Raw genomic sequence first — 15,966 nt, 5'->3', positions numbered from 1 at the left:
CCCAGGACTAAATATAACATCTCTTTGGGCCAAAGGGGTTATAAAGCAACAAACATATAACACGTGCAAACTACCCCTAGTTTTTCACAGCCCCATTTGGATGCATTTAGAAAAACAAACAAACAAACAAACAAACCTTAAGCTATGATATCTCTGATGCCTGGCCTTCCAGAACAGCAGGAGTTTTGTTTTCGGTGTCAGCCGATGCTTATGGCCATGCCTGATCCTGGTGGGTCACTCAATTAAAGATAGAGTATGATGTATGGCTCTGGGAGTTGAATCATGAGGGACATTAAGAAACTGAAGGCTGTCCAGGGCAGAGTCAGCAGCACCGGGGGGATGTGCAAAACATCAGGTCAAAGTTACAAGATTTGAGAGAAGTAAGGCTGTTAAGCCTGGAAAGGAAGGCTCTTTTGTTTATTCAATCATTAATTCAACAAATGTTTGCCTATCGAGTCGTGCTGAATGAATCAATCAATTAACCAATGAGAGATTTCTTGACTACTTGCCATATGCTGGGCATGATGATAAGCACAAATGGTGCCATATGCTCCCTTTCAAAAATGTGCCACGGAATCAGTTTTGTTGTTGTTGGAAGGACCAAGAAAACATTAGTCAAGTCTTTTTCACCATTTTTCACTTATATATCTCAAAACTTTGTCAATATATTTTCTGCAGTGCCTACCAATCCAGATAATGGTGTTTGGCTTTTTTCCCTAGGGCTTCTAGAACAGTGACACTAGCTTCTCATTGTTCTTGTTGCTCATCGGTCATCATGGACCCTGACATGGTCCGTCTTCCTCGAGGAAGATCACCAAGCTAGCCTACTCTGCTCCTCGAAACAGGGTTCTCCTCAACCATATAGATTCCTGGCAGGTGGCGAGTTCTTTTCTGCTAAGCCCTTCTGGCATGCAGAATTGCCACCTCACGGGGCAGTCTGTCCCTTCACTTGTCAGAAAGCATTTCCTTCTTTTGTGTACACATCTAAGGACTTTATTACTAATGTTAAGAATGTCTGAGTCAATGCCCTTCATGGATATAGGCTTATGGCCCAAATCATGTCCCCATTTTGGTAAAAGGGCAGGTGCGATGTGTCTGCTAGTGCCCAGAGCTGCTTTGAACAGAGGCCTAATTTCAAACCAATTTAAGAAATAGTCAACCTCTCTCCCTCTTAAAAAAAAAAAAAAATTTACTCAACATCCCCTGTGAGGCAGGGGGTCTATGAAGATGGATGAGACAAGGTTCCTGCTTTGAGGAATTTATAGTCTAGTAGAGGAAGTTAGAAGTGAAACCATGGGCAACAAAGTGTTACAGGTGCTGTGATAGAAACACATAAAGCATCCAATGTGGGCCCAAGTGCAAGACAGGTGATTTTTTTTTTTTTTCTAGAAGGGTCAAAAAAGACTACTCCGCCATCTTAAAGTATTAAAGACTGGGGAGGCACATTAAGGAACACTAATGGTGTGCACTCATTCCTGCACTCAGCAAGCATTCATAAAACCCACTCTATCCGTCACTAGGGCCCATATGGGAAACTTAACCTTCAACCCTGCCTTCTGAAACTTTTCTTTCTGGCTGACTCCAATGTGACAATTTCTTCCCAAGCCTCCACAGACAGCTCGAGCTCATGTGTTATTCAGCAGAATCCAGTGGATTTACTGTGACTGCAAAAGTAACAGCATGTCAGGGCGACAGTTTCCAGCTACCTGCAGTTAGCGCTGTCCACGGGAAGACAGGCAGCAATGGCCCCCTTTACTCCCTGGCTTGTGACCCCTGAAAAATCACCCAGGTGCAACCTTCCATCTCTGCCTGTCTGTCTGTCTGTCTCTGTCCTTCCCTTCCTCCCTCCAGATCGGGATGGTGCCAAAAAGACAGGAGGAGGCAGGGGCTCTGGATCACTACCTGAAGCAGGAATATCTGCTGGCCCACGGTGTGACCAAGTAACACACTTCCATCGTGTTCTCGCAGTGATTCTGGTATCACCATCTCTGGCAGTCAAGTTGCTCTGAGCTAATATGGCAGCACAAGGACACACCTGACAACTGTGTGTGGCCTCGGTTACCATGGGAGTTTCCCAGGGCAGTGGTGTGTACCTCCCTGTACAATTCCCAGCAGGCAGGTGAGAAATGAAAGAGAGCAGAGCAAGGTTACCCCACAATGCAGACAAGCGCTCAGGAAAAGGCCACAGGAGCAATGGTGGTTCTTTTAAATAAAGTTTTCTATGGAAATTTATGCATTCTTCTCCAGAAGTGGTTTTCTCCCTCATTGGGTCTCTCCTTTGCTTTGTTATCCCTTTTTAAACCCTATAATAAGAAGACCATTACTTAGGAAACCCACTTGAATTCTTTAGCCTTATGTGAGGCTATTGGCTCTGATTCAAAGTCCTGGATTCCTATGAACAATAGGCTCCACAGTGGTTTCACATTAATAGAAGCCCAAACGTACAGGAGGCCATGAGGTTTGGCATGTGGGGTGATGCTCAGCAAGCCAGGCCTTAGTCATGTGTGTGTTATAGTAAGTTCCAGAGCAGTGGGTAGGAGTTCAAAGCCGGCTGACACAAAATATTTTTGTTCACTCTGAAGAACACCAAAGAGTCCAAAGAGCTTTAACTAGGAAAAGTTCACTGGAACCACTACAGCCTTATAGACACAAAACAGAATGGTCTTGGAGGGTTCCTTTATGTCCAAAATGGAACTAGATCACATCCACTCTTAACCCATGAGTAAGCTTGGGAAGCAGGCCAGCCAAGGGTCCAGCAGTCTAGCAGAGCAGAGCTATTTAGAACAAGAGACTAGATGGGAAGAGACCTAAGCTGAGACTCCACCTGCCTGTGACTCAGTTGTCTCATCTGTGAAATGGACATGGTGGTAGTAGCTTTATGACAGTACAGGGCTTCAAGAAAATAAAATAACATGTGGTGGGGCTGAAAACAATACTCGGAAAAACATAGCATATTGCATGACTCCCTGGAACAAACCAACTTCCCACAGTCCCCAAGGGCCATCTTGGAATTCTTGAACAAATTTGATAAGAGCATCTAAAGTTGGTCCCTGAATTGGGCTGGGTCAGTCTTCCCAGTGTGACAAGTGAACCCCCACCCCCACCCCACCTCAGAATAGAAGGAAGGTGAGGAAGGTGCAGCATGTGATCCAATGTGGACTCTTGTGTCATAAAGGCTTGTGGTACCTAAGCAGGAGCTGACTGTCCAGATCAGAGTCCTGGACTGTCCCAGCCTGGCTCCCTACTTTGATTCTCTATTACCAAGTGCATCAGCAATGTGTGTTCTGTGTCTAGTGCATATCACCCACACTAAACGGTTTCCCAGCAGAGCACAATGTGATCACATCTGATTCACATTCAGTGAAAATGTCTGCAATTGTGCAGGCAAGCTGTGCAAATTCACACTAACGTAATGTCTGAAAAGCTGGTTACACCTAAGACAAAGATGTTGATGTGCACAGACTGTTAGAGGGCCCCTGGGTGGCTCAGTTGGTTATGTGTCTGCCGTTAGCTCAGGTCATGATCTCGGGGTCCTGGGATCAAATCCCACATCAGGCTCCCTGTTCAGTAAGGAGCCTGCTTCTTCTTCTCTGCCCTTCCTCCCTACCCATGATCTCTCTCTCTCTCTCTCTCTCTCTCTCTCTCTCCCGCTCCCCCCCCCTCCATGTAAGAGTTACGAGTGAATTCTCCCGGTAGAGTCAAGAACAGAGGCTTGGAGTGAGCAGGTGCCACTGAGAACACCACTTGGTCCCTCAGAGAACCAGGCTCCTTGTTGGTACATGGGAATAGGAAGAGCTTTCTCCACACTGTTGTGTTGAGGATTAAATGTAAAGCCACTGGCGTGGTGGCTGTGGCTTGGGGATGCAGAGTAACGTAAGTGAAAATGACAGACTGGGTTACAGCAGCCTGTACTCTTGACACTCAGGAGCCGTGAGCCCCGGAGAAGTGACCTACCATCTCTAAGCCTGAGTGTCCCCATGACAACAAAGTAATGCCAACCTTGTGGACTTGTGTAAAGCACCAGCCGAGGGCCTGGCAGAGGCGGCATGGAATACATGCTGGACAATGGGCCAAGTCTCTCAGCACGTCCAGACCTCCAGACCTCCCACTCATTCCAGCACCAAGCCATCTCCAGCGCGGGCAGGCGCGGTTGACCCCTCGATCCCCTGAAGTGGGAGATCTTAGCATGCCATGCCCTCCATGAGGCCTGCTCCCCAGATAAGCAGTAACCACCCCCTGTGCCAAGTACTGCCAAACGTGGAGTCAGCAACTCTGAGAGAGGCATCTCATCTGCACACTCCTGTCTGACAGGGGTGTGGGAAACTCAGTTTGACAAATGCTAAAGGAAGTGAGAAGCATCCAAGCAATTCCAATTCCAGATAGCTGTTTTAATTTGCATTTTGTAAATCCATTGTGCTGTCACCAAGGCATAAAATAACAATAGTCACTTCCTCATTTTTCCCCCTACTGCTACAAGACAAATGAAATGAATTACCTAAATGTCTAAATTCTGCCCTACGATAAGATTGGTTGTAGAGAGGAGATAATAAACTAACTTCCCTGTGCTGTCTTCCTAATGTAAAATGTGTCTTCACTGACTGGCCCAGGATCCTGGGTTGCTACAAGTTATTAGTGCTCTAGACCTTGTCACCTTACAAAGGGCTGTATTTTGTAAGCCAGACAGCAGGTCATGGCAACTGTCTCAGCCGGTGACTCAGTGGCTCTGCCACTTTCATCTATTCCCTGGTGCAAGTCACACTCTTTGACCACATGCCTCCCTGAGCTGAAGAAGACCCTGCAGCATTGTTATGTTTATTGGATAAACCACACCACAGATTAATTTGCAGCAAATGTGTACCTCTTCCTGGCTCTGGCCCAGCAATCACAAGGGAAAACTGGGACCAGGGTCAGCTAATATTTGTCCACATATTGGCATCTTATTTAATATCTACTTCAAAGCCTAGGTATGAAAGTAGGAGAGGATGTCCGCACGCAATTCTCCTGACTAAACGAAGTGCTGTTTTGAAGGGGTGGTCAGCCACCTGAAATTTCCCAAAGATGTAAATGACTGCTGAGGCCAAGTCTATTGTTGCCATGGAATGATCAGCTCCCAGTCTCCCTTCACGTTCTTTGTGGAGGAGGGAATCTCCTGGGACCCGGGCCAGTGATTTCCAAATGAGGCTCCAAACCTCCTCTCTGCAACTCCAGTGAGAGAAACTGATTTTACCTGTTTTATACAGTGGTATACCATATAAAAATGTCATGTTTTGAAAAGATATTTTTATGCTTAAATTTTTTTATACACTGACCTATGACATCTGAATGCAAAGATTTGCAGGAAATACAGAAGTCCAAGAGAACTGAGTCCAAATTTAGTTCTACTTACTGTGTGACTTTGTACAAGATACTTGACCCCTATTTGAGTTTAAATTTCCCCACGTGTAAAGTGGGGGTCTTTGTGAAAGATATTAGAATACTGAGTTCAGTTCTTCTTTCCCTTCTCTTAGAATACATGGGAGGCAGAAGGCCTTAGCACGCCAGCTTTAAAGTAAGAAATGTTAAAACAGGACCAGCAATAGATATTAATTTCTCACTGTGTGAGTATATTATTTCTTGTTTTTCCATTATCTGAAAGAGACTGTGTATTCATTTGGGGGGGATGATAGGAATAACTAAAGTTGGAGAAATTGTTTCACTCCATGGCCAGGCTCAAGGGATAAGAAAAGAAGCAGGAATTGGGCCAAGTACCTGGAACAACACTCAGGAAGGAAAGAGCCCATGGGACCAGCCTGGACCAGGACCATCTGGGCCTGGCAGGAGCCCTGATTCATTGCCCACCCTGTTCCCACACCAAAGCAAAGGTGGTGTGCTTAAGGCTCCTCAGGAAGCATCTCAGCTGTTAAAATATCCCCAGAAATCCAGATTCAGGACTTTAATCCTCTGAGAGCAATTGATATCTGTATCTTTCCCCAATTCAGATTAGAATCCAATAAACGTAGTTCTTAGCAATTTCTTTTAGCTTATCAGAATTTTACCATTTTATTTTATAGCCTTTCTTTTATAGATTTACTAGATAAACCCAAACATTTGGATATTGGAAGATAATTCTGTTTCTGGTAACTATGCCCCCTGCTCCTTCCACTAAAACAGAGTGCTTTCCATAACACTGAGCTCAGAGCATCAGCTTCTTCAGCCTCTTTCCTGTCCTGTCCTCTGAGGGCAGAAAGGAACAAAGAAGCCAGGAAAGGAGGTCGCGAGGTGATGTGGGAACAGGTCTTGAAGAGGCCTGCAGAGCAGAGGACACTGAGGAATTGAGGTGGTGGAGAGAGGTGTGGATAAGGGAAAGATGTGAGTACTGACATTTCTTTCTGTCTGGGACCCAGGACTGCTAGAAATACAGCCTTTCTCTGGGAGTTGCCAGCAGCAACTGTAGCTTTTTGTTTTCTAAGTTTTGTTTTGTTTTAAATAAAGAAAAGAAGATCCCAGAGATGGGTGGTAGAATGAATGGTACCTTCCTATGCCACCCACTTCATTCCTAGGGGCCCTTTGAATAACTCTACAAAGATCTCTGACCAGCCTAACTTGGAGGCACATCCTCTGAGAAAAACTAAATGTCACAGTATAAAATCACAGCCTTTAGAAAACCTCCCCCCTACTCCTGGTTTTAGGGTATACTTTAGCCCCAGGAGATCAATAAGACTAGCTCCAGGGATAAATACTGCAAGCTGTACAGTTCTCTAGATTGTGTTTCCTGAGGCCAGAGTCTGTATCTAGGATTCCCCTTCATATCTAGTTTTTTTTTTTTAAGATTTTATTTATTCATTCATGAGAGACACACAGAGAGAGGCAGAGACATAGGTAGAAGGAGAAGCAGGCTCCCTGTGGGGAACCCAATGAGGGACTCAATCCCAGGACCCCAGGATTACGATCTGAACCACAGACAGACACTCAACCACTGAGTCACCCAGGCATCCCTTATATCTAGTTCTTAAAGTAGACAGTTAACTAAGTGCTTACTGAATGAACATTGTCTTCTACTCAGAAACAATTGGTGTTTATATAAACCCCTTTACTGAATCCATACTTTCTAATACTCTTCCAGTCTCCTTGTGTATAAGCATTGAGAAGAAGGTGAGCAGGCCCAGCTCTAGTGAGACCTCTATGTAACCCCTAGTGCAGCCTCCATAAATTTACTTTTATTTATTTTTTAAAGGCTTTTTTAAAAAAAAAGATTTTATTTATTTATTCATGAGAGACACAGAGAGAGGCAGAGACATAGGCAGAGGGAGAAGCAGGCTCCCCAAAAAGAGCCCGATGCAGGACTTGATCCTGGATCCCAAGATAATGCCCTGGGCCAAAGGCAGATGCTGAGCCACCAAGGCATCCCTAAATTTACTTTTAAAAAACAAATTAATCTCAATTTCCCATACATTTTCTTAGTGAAAAATACTGAAAGGAAGAGTTTTAAGTAACTAGAGTATCTCTCACATTTGTTTCCTATGACTCAGTGCCTCTTAAGTGGAGGAGGGAGAGAATTTACTGCTCACCTTTAGAAAGATGACAGAGCTCATAAACAAGAACATTAGGACACATATTTTAACTATTTTATGATTGATAAAGTCAAGTATTGAACACATCGAGACATGGAAAAGAACTTTAAAATATTGAAACAAACTTCTATAGATGAAAACTCTAATGTCTAAAATGAAAAATACAATGAAAGACTAAAAGCAGACTAGAAACTCCAGAAGACAAGACTAGCAAACTTGAAGACAGCAACAGAAATGGACTAAAATGAAACACGGAGAAAAACGACTGGGGAAAAAATTGACAGAGTATTAATAAACCTGGGAAAACTTCAAATGGCCTAATACCCATGCAACTGGAGCCCTTCAATGCTAGAAAAGCAGGAGGGACTGGGCAAACAAACAAACAAACAAAAGTAATAACTGGTAAAAATTTTGCCAAATTCAGTAAAAACTGATCCTGTAATCCCAGGAAGCTCAATGAACACCAAAACCAAGAAAACTACACAGAGGTCACACCATCATCAAATCGCTTCCCACCAGGGAAGAGATCTTCACTTTGGCAGCAGCTATTAATCCCGTAGTAGTAGGTGATTCTAGTTTCTAGTCACCCCAACCCCCTACCTTTCAGAACCAACATCACTACATACCAGTTCCAAGATACCAGCTTCAACTGTCCAGATTCCTCTCCTCAAAGCTTTTTGTCCCCGTTCCTCAGGGCATCTCTCCTTTGTGCTCCTGAGGTACCAGCACCAACACCAGACAGCACTCCCCTAGGGCTTTGGGCTCAAACTTTCTAGGGCCCTTCCTCCAGGCTTCTAAACGCTGATAAACCCAAACCCTCCCTTTGCTCCCCTCTCCCAAGGCATGGAAGCTGTGTCCTATTATTACTACCTCTGTGGTAGCTCAATGTTCTTATGTTCTTTTTTTTTTTTTTTTTGCCTGTTTACAAATTATGTTTATTAACTTCCATTTAAATAACAGAGAAGGAGGATTACATCTTGTTAGGTAAAAATATGAGCTTTAAAATTTTTTTGTATGGTATCTCAAATAGGCATAGAAAAGTTAAGCTAAGTAGCCAGAATTGGATTGGGTTGGTTATTGAGCTTTTTCAAATATATCCCTCTTTCCTCAACTTTGTGACAGGTGTGTTCCCAACAGATTCTGTCCAAAGAGGGTGCTAGGGGGAGGCAGGAAGCTAGAGGGGGACAAGGCACCTGCTCTCCTCTGTTTTTATTACCACCACGCTGATCATGGTTCTTCACTCCATAAGTAGCAATTGAGCCCCAGTAGGTTCTAGTTACCAGTTTGTCTTTTCCTACACTCCCAGAGCAGCCTCATTATGCCCTCCCAGAAATCTGAGTACCAGCTGGCTGGCATGGTCTTCTGAGGGCTGAATCCCATGTCTGTGGGGTTTTCTCAACTGAATTCTTCTCTGAATTTCCTGAGGTGGGACAGCACCAGACAGACTGCACCCCCTTCTCAGAGGTTTGTTTACCAGCTGTGGGGTCTTTCCCTGAAACTTCTCAGGTACCAGGACCAAACTCTGTGGTACCTCTCCCTCAAGATTCTAAAATTCTATTAATCCCAACTCTGCCCTTTGTTTCCATAGCCCAGAAGGAGGCAACCACTCCTGCAACTGCCACCACTGTGATATTGTCCTTTGGGATTTCATACCATAAAGATATCTCTATGCATTACCCCAATTCTTTTAATACATTATATATCACATTATATTCAGGCTATTTTAACTTTTCTATTTCCTCTTGTCTTATCCTTACATTTTCAGAGACTTTCAATATGGGCCAAGTTATAAATGTGTGTCATTGCTTATGTCATGGAAAAGATCTAGAGTAACCCTCATCATCCTCATGTTTGTTTCACTTTGTCTGAGGGGCATAGTTATAGGGAAGATTAACAACTCCCGTATCTCTCATAATTGGGGGGTGGGGGGGATCAGACCCTAGGAAGCTGTTTCCTTGTCAAAAAATACAACTCAAGAGAGTTACTACAGATGCCTAAGGAGGCATTTCTGTGGGACCACTTAGGACTCATAAGTGCTATATATATTTGTTCTTATCACTGTAACCAGCTTTCACTAGAGGCTGAACTGTACTGGAAATCAGTTTAAAAAATAAAAAATAAAAAAAGAATGGGCCTCTGTTTTTCCCATTCTACCCAACCTGATCCGGAGCCTACATACCAAAGATCCCTTTTGCCAATGACACAGAAGCCATTTATTACCATACAGCAAATACTGTTTATTGCAGACTTTCCAGCTGACTCATGTGAAAAAGGCACTATGAAAATTAATGAATCTAGATAATCTCTCTAAATGGATTTATGTTAAAATATACAACATTCTTACATAACATCTGTTTTATATATGTGAAATAATATAACATTTAATGACAAAAATTGTGTTTCCAAAAATAACATTTGTTGAAGGTTAAGTATCTTTCTTTTCTCTATCTAGCTAGAATCTTTCACAGGATTAAAATATGTGTAAATTAAGTGTTTCTTATAACCAGAAGAACTTGACACAGATAAACACATAAAATGGCCCCAATATCCATTTAACTACTTATGTCAATATTTAGAACTGAGGCCTTCATTAAGCAAAATACTGTAATGCACACCAATGCGGGCTACTTCCTGGGACACATTTTGACTGCATATGACCTCTTGTCCACTTGTGCTTTCTCATATATAAGAACACAATAAGCAGAATATAAGCAGAATATAAACTAAATCAAAATACAAGCTATACAAGGAATTGTGATCAACAGAGCCATGACACATAAAATGTCTTGGGAATGCTCCATAGGTTTGTATTTGCATGTCCAAGGCTTGTTGTATTTTACAGTTCATTAAATGTTTTGATTTTAAAAAAAACTGTTGGCATTAAGAACTTTAAATAAATCTAAACATTCTATCATTGAGTATGTCAAGGAAGAGAACTAAGTAAGCAGAGCCTAGCCAAAAGTAAGCTACACTCTGAATGACACACACCAGAATCATGGGCAAAAGTGAAATTATTTAGATTTTTAAATCACGGGCAATATCTTTGTTTTGCTGCAATAAATAAACTTACCTCTATCAAAAAATACCTGCTTATACACTGAAGTGGGGATGAAATAATTAATCCAATAAAGGAAACCTCAACCTTGTGAAAGCAGGTAAAATATTTCCCAAGGGCAAAGCATCATTTTACAATTATTCAGTTTTAATAAAAAAAAAAATGGCCCAGGAAAAAAGTCCTCTGCTTACTTATGTTTGCATTGTTTCTTTATGGCGATAACTTAAGTATTCCAAGAAATAAGAATCTGACATTCCCTTCATGGCTTCTTAAAACAAAGCACGTTGGAATAATGCCGCAAATTTAAACGGGGTTTAAAAACAAATTAGTGACTGCTTCCCTCATCAAAAGATTCCACCCCTGAATCACTAGCAGCAGCACTGATTTTTTCCTGTCGTCTTCGCATGATTTCTTGCAACTCGGAGCTGCCACTGTTATCCTGAAAAACAAACATGGTGCAGACAAGATGGTTACAGGTTTGTGTGGGCTGCAGGTCATGTAATGAAATGGTTCAGGGTAAGAGTCCTTTGGTTTTCTCCTACTATCTCTTGGGGAAAACTGAAGGCTGCCCTTCATATAAGTGATGCTTCTGGAATTCAGTAATACATCACATTAATCATTTTTTCATTTATGAGATGTCTTAAGGCAATTCATTCACCATGCCTTTCACTTGGACATGATAAAGATAAATCAATAATGTATGTGGAATGCTCCAGATTCCCTGGGAGAAATAAGATATGTGTACAATAAGCATAATGAGATGGCAAATTATTAAAGAACCCTCTTAAGCAAGATACCCATCTGCCATTAGGGGATTCTAAATTAGGCTCGAAGACTAGGCTCAGGGTACACCAAGTTCCCTTCAGAATACATGAAGGTTCTGACCCTCTGACCTCAAGTCAGCTTTCCTCCTTGCCACTCTCTACCTACCATCCCTGTGCACCTTCCTTATTCTGCTCTCATCAATAGAAGTTTCTGGCAACCCAGGTGAGTAATCTAAAAGATGGACTAAATGCAAGAGAAGGGTGTAGTCAGAAGGTGACTGAGGAATATGAAGCAACTCAGGTATTCAGTCTCTGCCTCCATTTATATCCAGAGGAATGGAAGTAAGACCCAAGAGGAATTGGGTGGTGGGGGAAAATCATAGACAATCTGATACAAAGGAATTCAGAAATTTTGGCACTTCCTATCATACCCTTGAGAAGGAAATATATGCTCTCAATAAAATTAAAATGTATAACAGTAAAATAAAAACTGCCTCAGAGAAGATTCAATCCTTATTCATATTAAATATACAGAAACCCTAATATAGAAGATGCCCAGGATCCACCTAATAAGGAACTCCCAAGATCAATGTTGTAGGAAAAATTTCCAGGGAAGTAAAATTTCTCCTGAGAGTGGTTATAGGGTTGCATATGTGAAGTTACTTCACTCAGAGTTACTTCACTGTTGAATTTAGAGGATATACCTACTAGAGAAAATTATGTATCAATTTTACGCCAAAGCCAATACACTTTCATTTGAGTTCAAGTATAATTTCATGAAAGATACCAAGAGCAGTGAGATATGGCTTGAAATGACTACCCTTACACAGCCCATTTTAAGAAGAGTAGGATATGCGAAGCTTAAGGATAGTCAGTCTAGAAAACATTTCCTCTTCTTTCCTACTGACAACTATGGCTAAGTAATTACTCTTCAGCACTCTCTCTTTCCAATGATTCCTAATATTTTCCCTCTGATTATTTAGATATATACTAAGATCTAAGACCCACAGCCAGGATTTTAAGCCAGGATTTTAACTACTGACCTACTAGAATCTCCAAACTAAATATTAAGAACAGGCAAAAGAGTTCTGGCCTCTTAAGGCATTTACTCACTCAGAAGTGAATGTCCATTACTGTGTCAAAATTTAAATTCCTACAGAAGTAGTTAATGCATATAAAATGAGAACATTAGGCCTTTCATTAAATGTCCAAAACCATATGCTCCAAGCTTCATATTACAGGAGCATTTATGATAAATTAATCTCCCCTCAAATGGTCATTGATAGTCTCTAGTGATAAATTATAAAAAGCTGAGTCAAACTTAGCTCTGCATGAAAGGGAAATTGACCAATGTGGACACAAACAGCTGATTTCAGAGCTTTCAATTTTCGGCCCACACTCTTGATTAATGCAGACAAATATCAACTTAGGTTGACAAATCATACCTCTAATGCAGCTTTTTGTACAGTGATTTGGCTAAAGACTCTGGACCCTTCAGGGCAGACTGTCTTCAGTTCATCTTTGTTGAGAGAGAAAAGTTGTGCACCGTTTAATACTCCAAGACTATTGACAGTCCTGAAAAACACAGAAGAAAGAAAAAGAAATACAGCATTAAAAATATTATCTAGATTGGGGCACCTGAGTGGCTCAGCTGGTTAAGTGTCTGACTCTTGATTTCGGCTTGGGTCATGATCTTGGGGTCATGGAATTGAGCCCTGTGTTGGGCTCCATGCTGGGCACTGAGCCTGTTTGGGATTCTCTTTCTCCCTCCTTCTGCCTCTGCCCACCCCTACCCCCTAGCTCGTGCACTCTCCTGCTCTCTCAGAAAAAAAATATTATCTAGATAAAACAAGAGAAAAAAATTTCTGGTCCTACTATTACCTCTGTTTTCTAAGTGTTCCATATAATGAAACTCTTATAAAATGTTACTACAGTGCTTCTTCAGGGCAGTGACAAGGGCTTTCATGATGATGATCCTGAGGCTACATGATCATGAAGTATCAAAAAGGAACCAATTGTATTTAGTATCATTATTGTTGAGTGCCAATTCCTTTAAACATGGTGTTTCATAGGGGGAACAGATAACTTTCTAGTAACCAAGCAACTGACTAAGCAATGTGTATCATTTTTCAGTCATGTTGGGTATGTAAGTTTATAAAGTTCTCTTAAGTATGTATTATTGAAATAGGCCGTTGTATCACATATACATAAATATTTTCAAGTGCTTAAAATGTAGATAGGTTTACCAAGGGAAAAGTTATATTAGGTTATAGTCTATGATTGGTAATTTATTTTTTATTTGGCTGAGAATCTATATCCTGCAGCAGCAGCATATTCTGCTATATGCCGTCTAAGGTCTGGGGAGTCCAGCTAAGGCCTCAGTCCTACCCTGTGTAACCAGATGAGGGGGGAAAGAAAGCTACCACCTCAAAGCTACTGGCAGTTTTTGCTTAAGGGGCCAATGATAAGCAGACATCGTCATCTAAGAAACAGGGTACCACCAGATTATAGTTATTTCTCCTTCTTCCAATTCTTTTTAAGCTATAAATATCTATAGTTATTTCCTGAGCATCGAACAAATGCGGTCTGGTCTCCCCAACATTTTAGAGTCGTTTGTGACATCTTAGCAACCAAACTGAAAATCACACATATATTACACATAGAAATGCAGTCTTCCCAGAGAGACTTACACGGGGCTGAACCCCTTCGACTGTAACCATGTTTTCACATCTTCTGGCGTGGAGTCATAAGTGATATTGACAACTGGTACATTCTGCCGTGGCACATGGAATTTCTTCTGGGCGGCACTCCGACCAATGGTCAGTCTGTGGATGAGCTCATCCTGCACTTCCTCCATCTGAGATTTCCTTCCTAGACACCAACATGGAATAGGGTATTTTTGAAAACTTCTAACATATGTTGCTCTCTTTAGAACCCCAATGCCCAAACCCTTTGTCCCTGGTAGGACTTATAATCTAGTGTGCCTACCATCTTTCCTCATGTTCATCCTCACACAGGACAAATTCCATGATCAATTATTAAAACCACTCCTTGGCTCTTCTCTTCTCTTCATTGTACTCCCTTGGCAAAACCCCACCCCTTGTTAAATCTAACTTTCTGCTTATTCTGTGCCTGCACCTGTACCCTGAGTGCAACACAACAATGCTGAATGATCTCATGTTAAATTCATGAATATGAACCTCAACCAGGCTGTTGTTTCCTGACAATCATACTGCATTTTTTTAGGTCATGGTCTCAAGTAGGGGAAATTTTGACCCTAGGGATATCTGCTAATGGCTGGAGACACTTTTGAACAGCACAATTGGGCGGGGGGTGGGGAGGAAGGACGCAACTATCATGTCATGGGTAGAGGTCTGGACTGCACAAAACATCCTACAATGTACCTGTCAGTCTCCTACAACAGAGACTTATCCAACACCATGTCAACAAGGCTCAGGTTGAGAACCTGCCCTAGACCAAATAAATGGCAACTGTTAGACAAGTATTTACTCTCTTCTTTCTCTGTAAAACCTCCAACACTCATCCCCAAATTTTTACCCAGAACTAATGACCTCACTTTCCTAATGCCAAATAAAATAATAAGTTAGAAGAGAACCTCTTTAAGTTCCTAGCAGTTTTCCTCACCTACCAGCACTTTCCTCTTGCCCTCTGCCTTCCCTTTCTTCTTTCCCTGCATCCTTCCCTTCCTTTCCATTCTCCCCTCCCTCCCTAATACATTATGGATCAACTGTGTCCATGCTTCTAAGGCTTGCCCCTTTATATGTGCACTAGATCCCATGTCCTCTGACTACTTAAATACTTCAACAGTAATTTCTCCTTTACTTATCTAGGTTATCCACTTTCCTCTTTAACTGAATCGCTTCATCAGCATACAAACACATTTTTATTTTGTTATTATTCCTTTTCCCTTTAAGACCTTTCTTGACCCTATGTCCCTCCCAGCTACTGCCCATCTCTCTGCTCCTGTTTTAGTAAAATTCCGTGAAAAGCTGTCTATCCTAGTTGACTCCCATTCGTGTTCTCCAATTTTCTCTTTAATTTATTGCTAAAAAATTAGGCTTTGGGCCCCAACCCTCCACAACATTTTGCTTAACTGCTACAGTCAGTTCCCAATCATTGTTTCATTTAACTCACCAGCAATATAGAAAGGTGATTGTTCCTTAAAATGCCTTCTTCATAAAAAAAAAAAAAAAAAGCGTTCTTCCCCTATGGCCTCCCCAAGACACCACACTCACCTGATTTTCCTCCTGTCTCATTGGCCTCTCCTTCTCAAGTCTCCTTTTCTGGTTCTTCTCATCTCCCCAGTAAGTAGCATTGAAGTACCCCAGGGCATGATCCTGGGACCTCTCCTCTGCCTATACTCACTCCATTAATGATCACTATACCATTTAAAAGCTGATGACTACCAAAATTATTTCTCCAGTCCAGACTTGTTCCTTAGAACTCTGGACACATATACGCCAACCGTCTACTTAATATATCCATTTAGATGTCTATTAGGTAGCTCAAATGTCCAAATCTGAACTTCTTATCTTCTTCCTGAAGCTTGCTTTTATGCTATATGTCCCCACTTGTT

At 41.8% G+C, this 15,966-nt stretch overlaps 1 protein-coding gene across 7 annotated transcripts in view; it reads right to left on the bottom strand.

Moving 5' to 3' along the window:
- Positions 1–9,762: 9,762 nt before the first annotated feature.
- Positions 9,763–15,966, bottom strand: part of EPS8 (EGFR pathway substrate 8, signaling adaptor) — a 176,411-nt gene continuing 170,207 nt past the window's right edge. For all 7 annotated transcript variants that reach the window (XM_077870944.1, XM_077870945.1, XM_077870938.1 and 4 more), the window contains 3 exons: positions 14,060–14,240; positions 12,815–12,944; positions 9,763–11,044 (listed from right to left, as the gene is read on the bottom strand). In XM_077870944.1, coding sequence (XP_077727070.1) covers positions 10,931–11,044; positions 12,815–12,944; positions 14,060–14,240 — 425 coding nt within the window. In that variant the 3' untranslated portion in view covers positions 9,763–10,930. The remainder of the gene's footprint in view (positions 11,045–12,814; positions 12,945–14,059; positions 14,241–15,966) is intronic.

This window comes from Canis aureus, chromosome 25 (genome assembly GCF_053574225.1).
Source record: "Canis aureus isolate CA01 chromosome 25, VMU_Caureus_v.1.0, whole genome shotgun sequence".
Classification (NCBI taxonomy): domain Eukaryota; kingdom Metazoa; phylum Chordata; class Mammalia; order Carnivora; family Canidae; genus Canis; species Canis aureus.
This window is presented reverse-complemented; position numbering and strand designations above follow the sequence as displayed.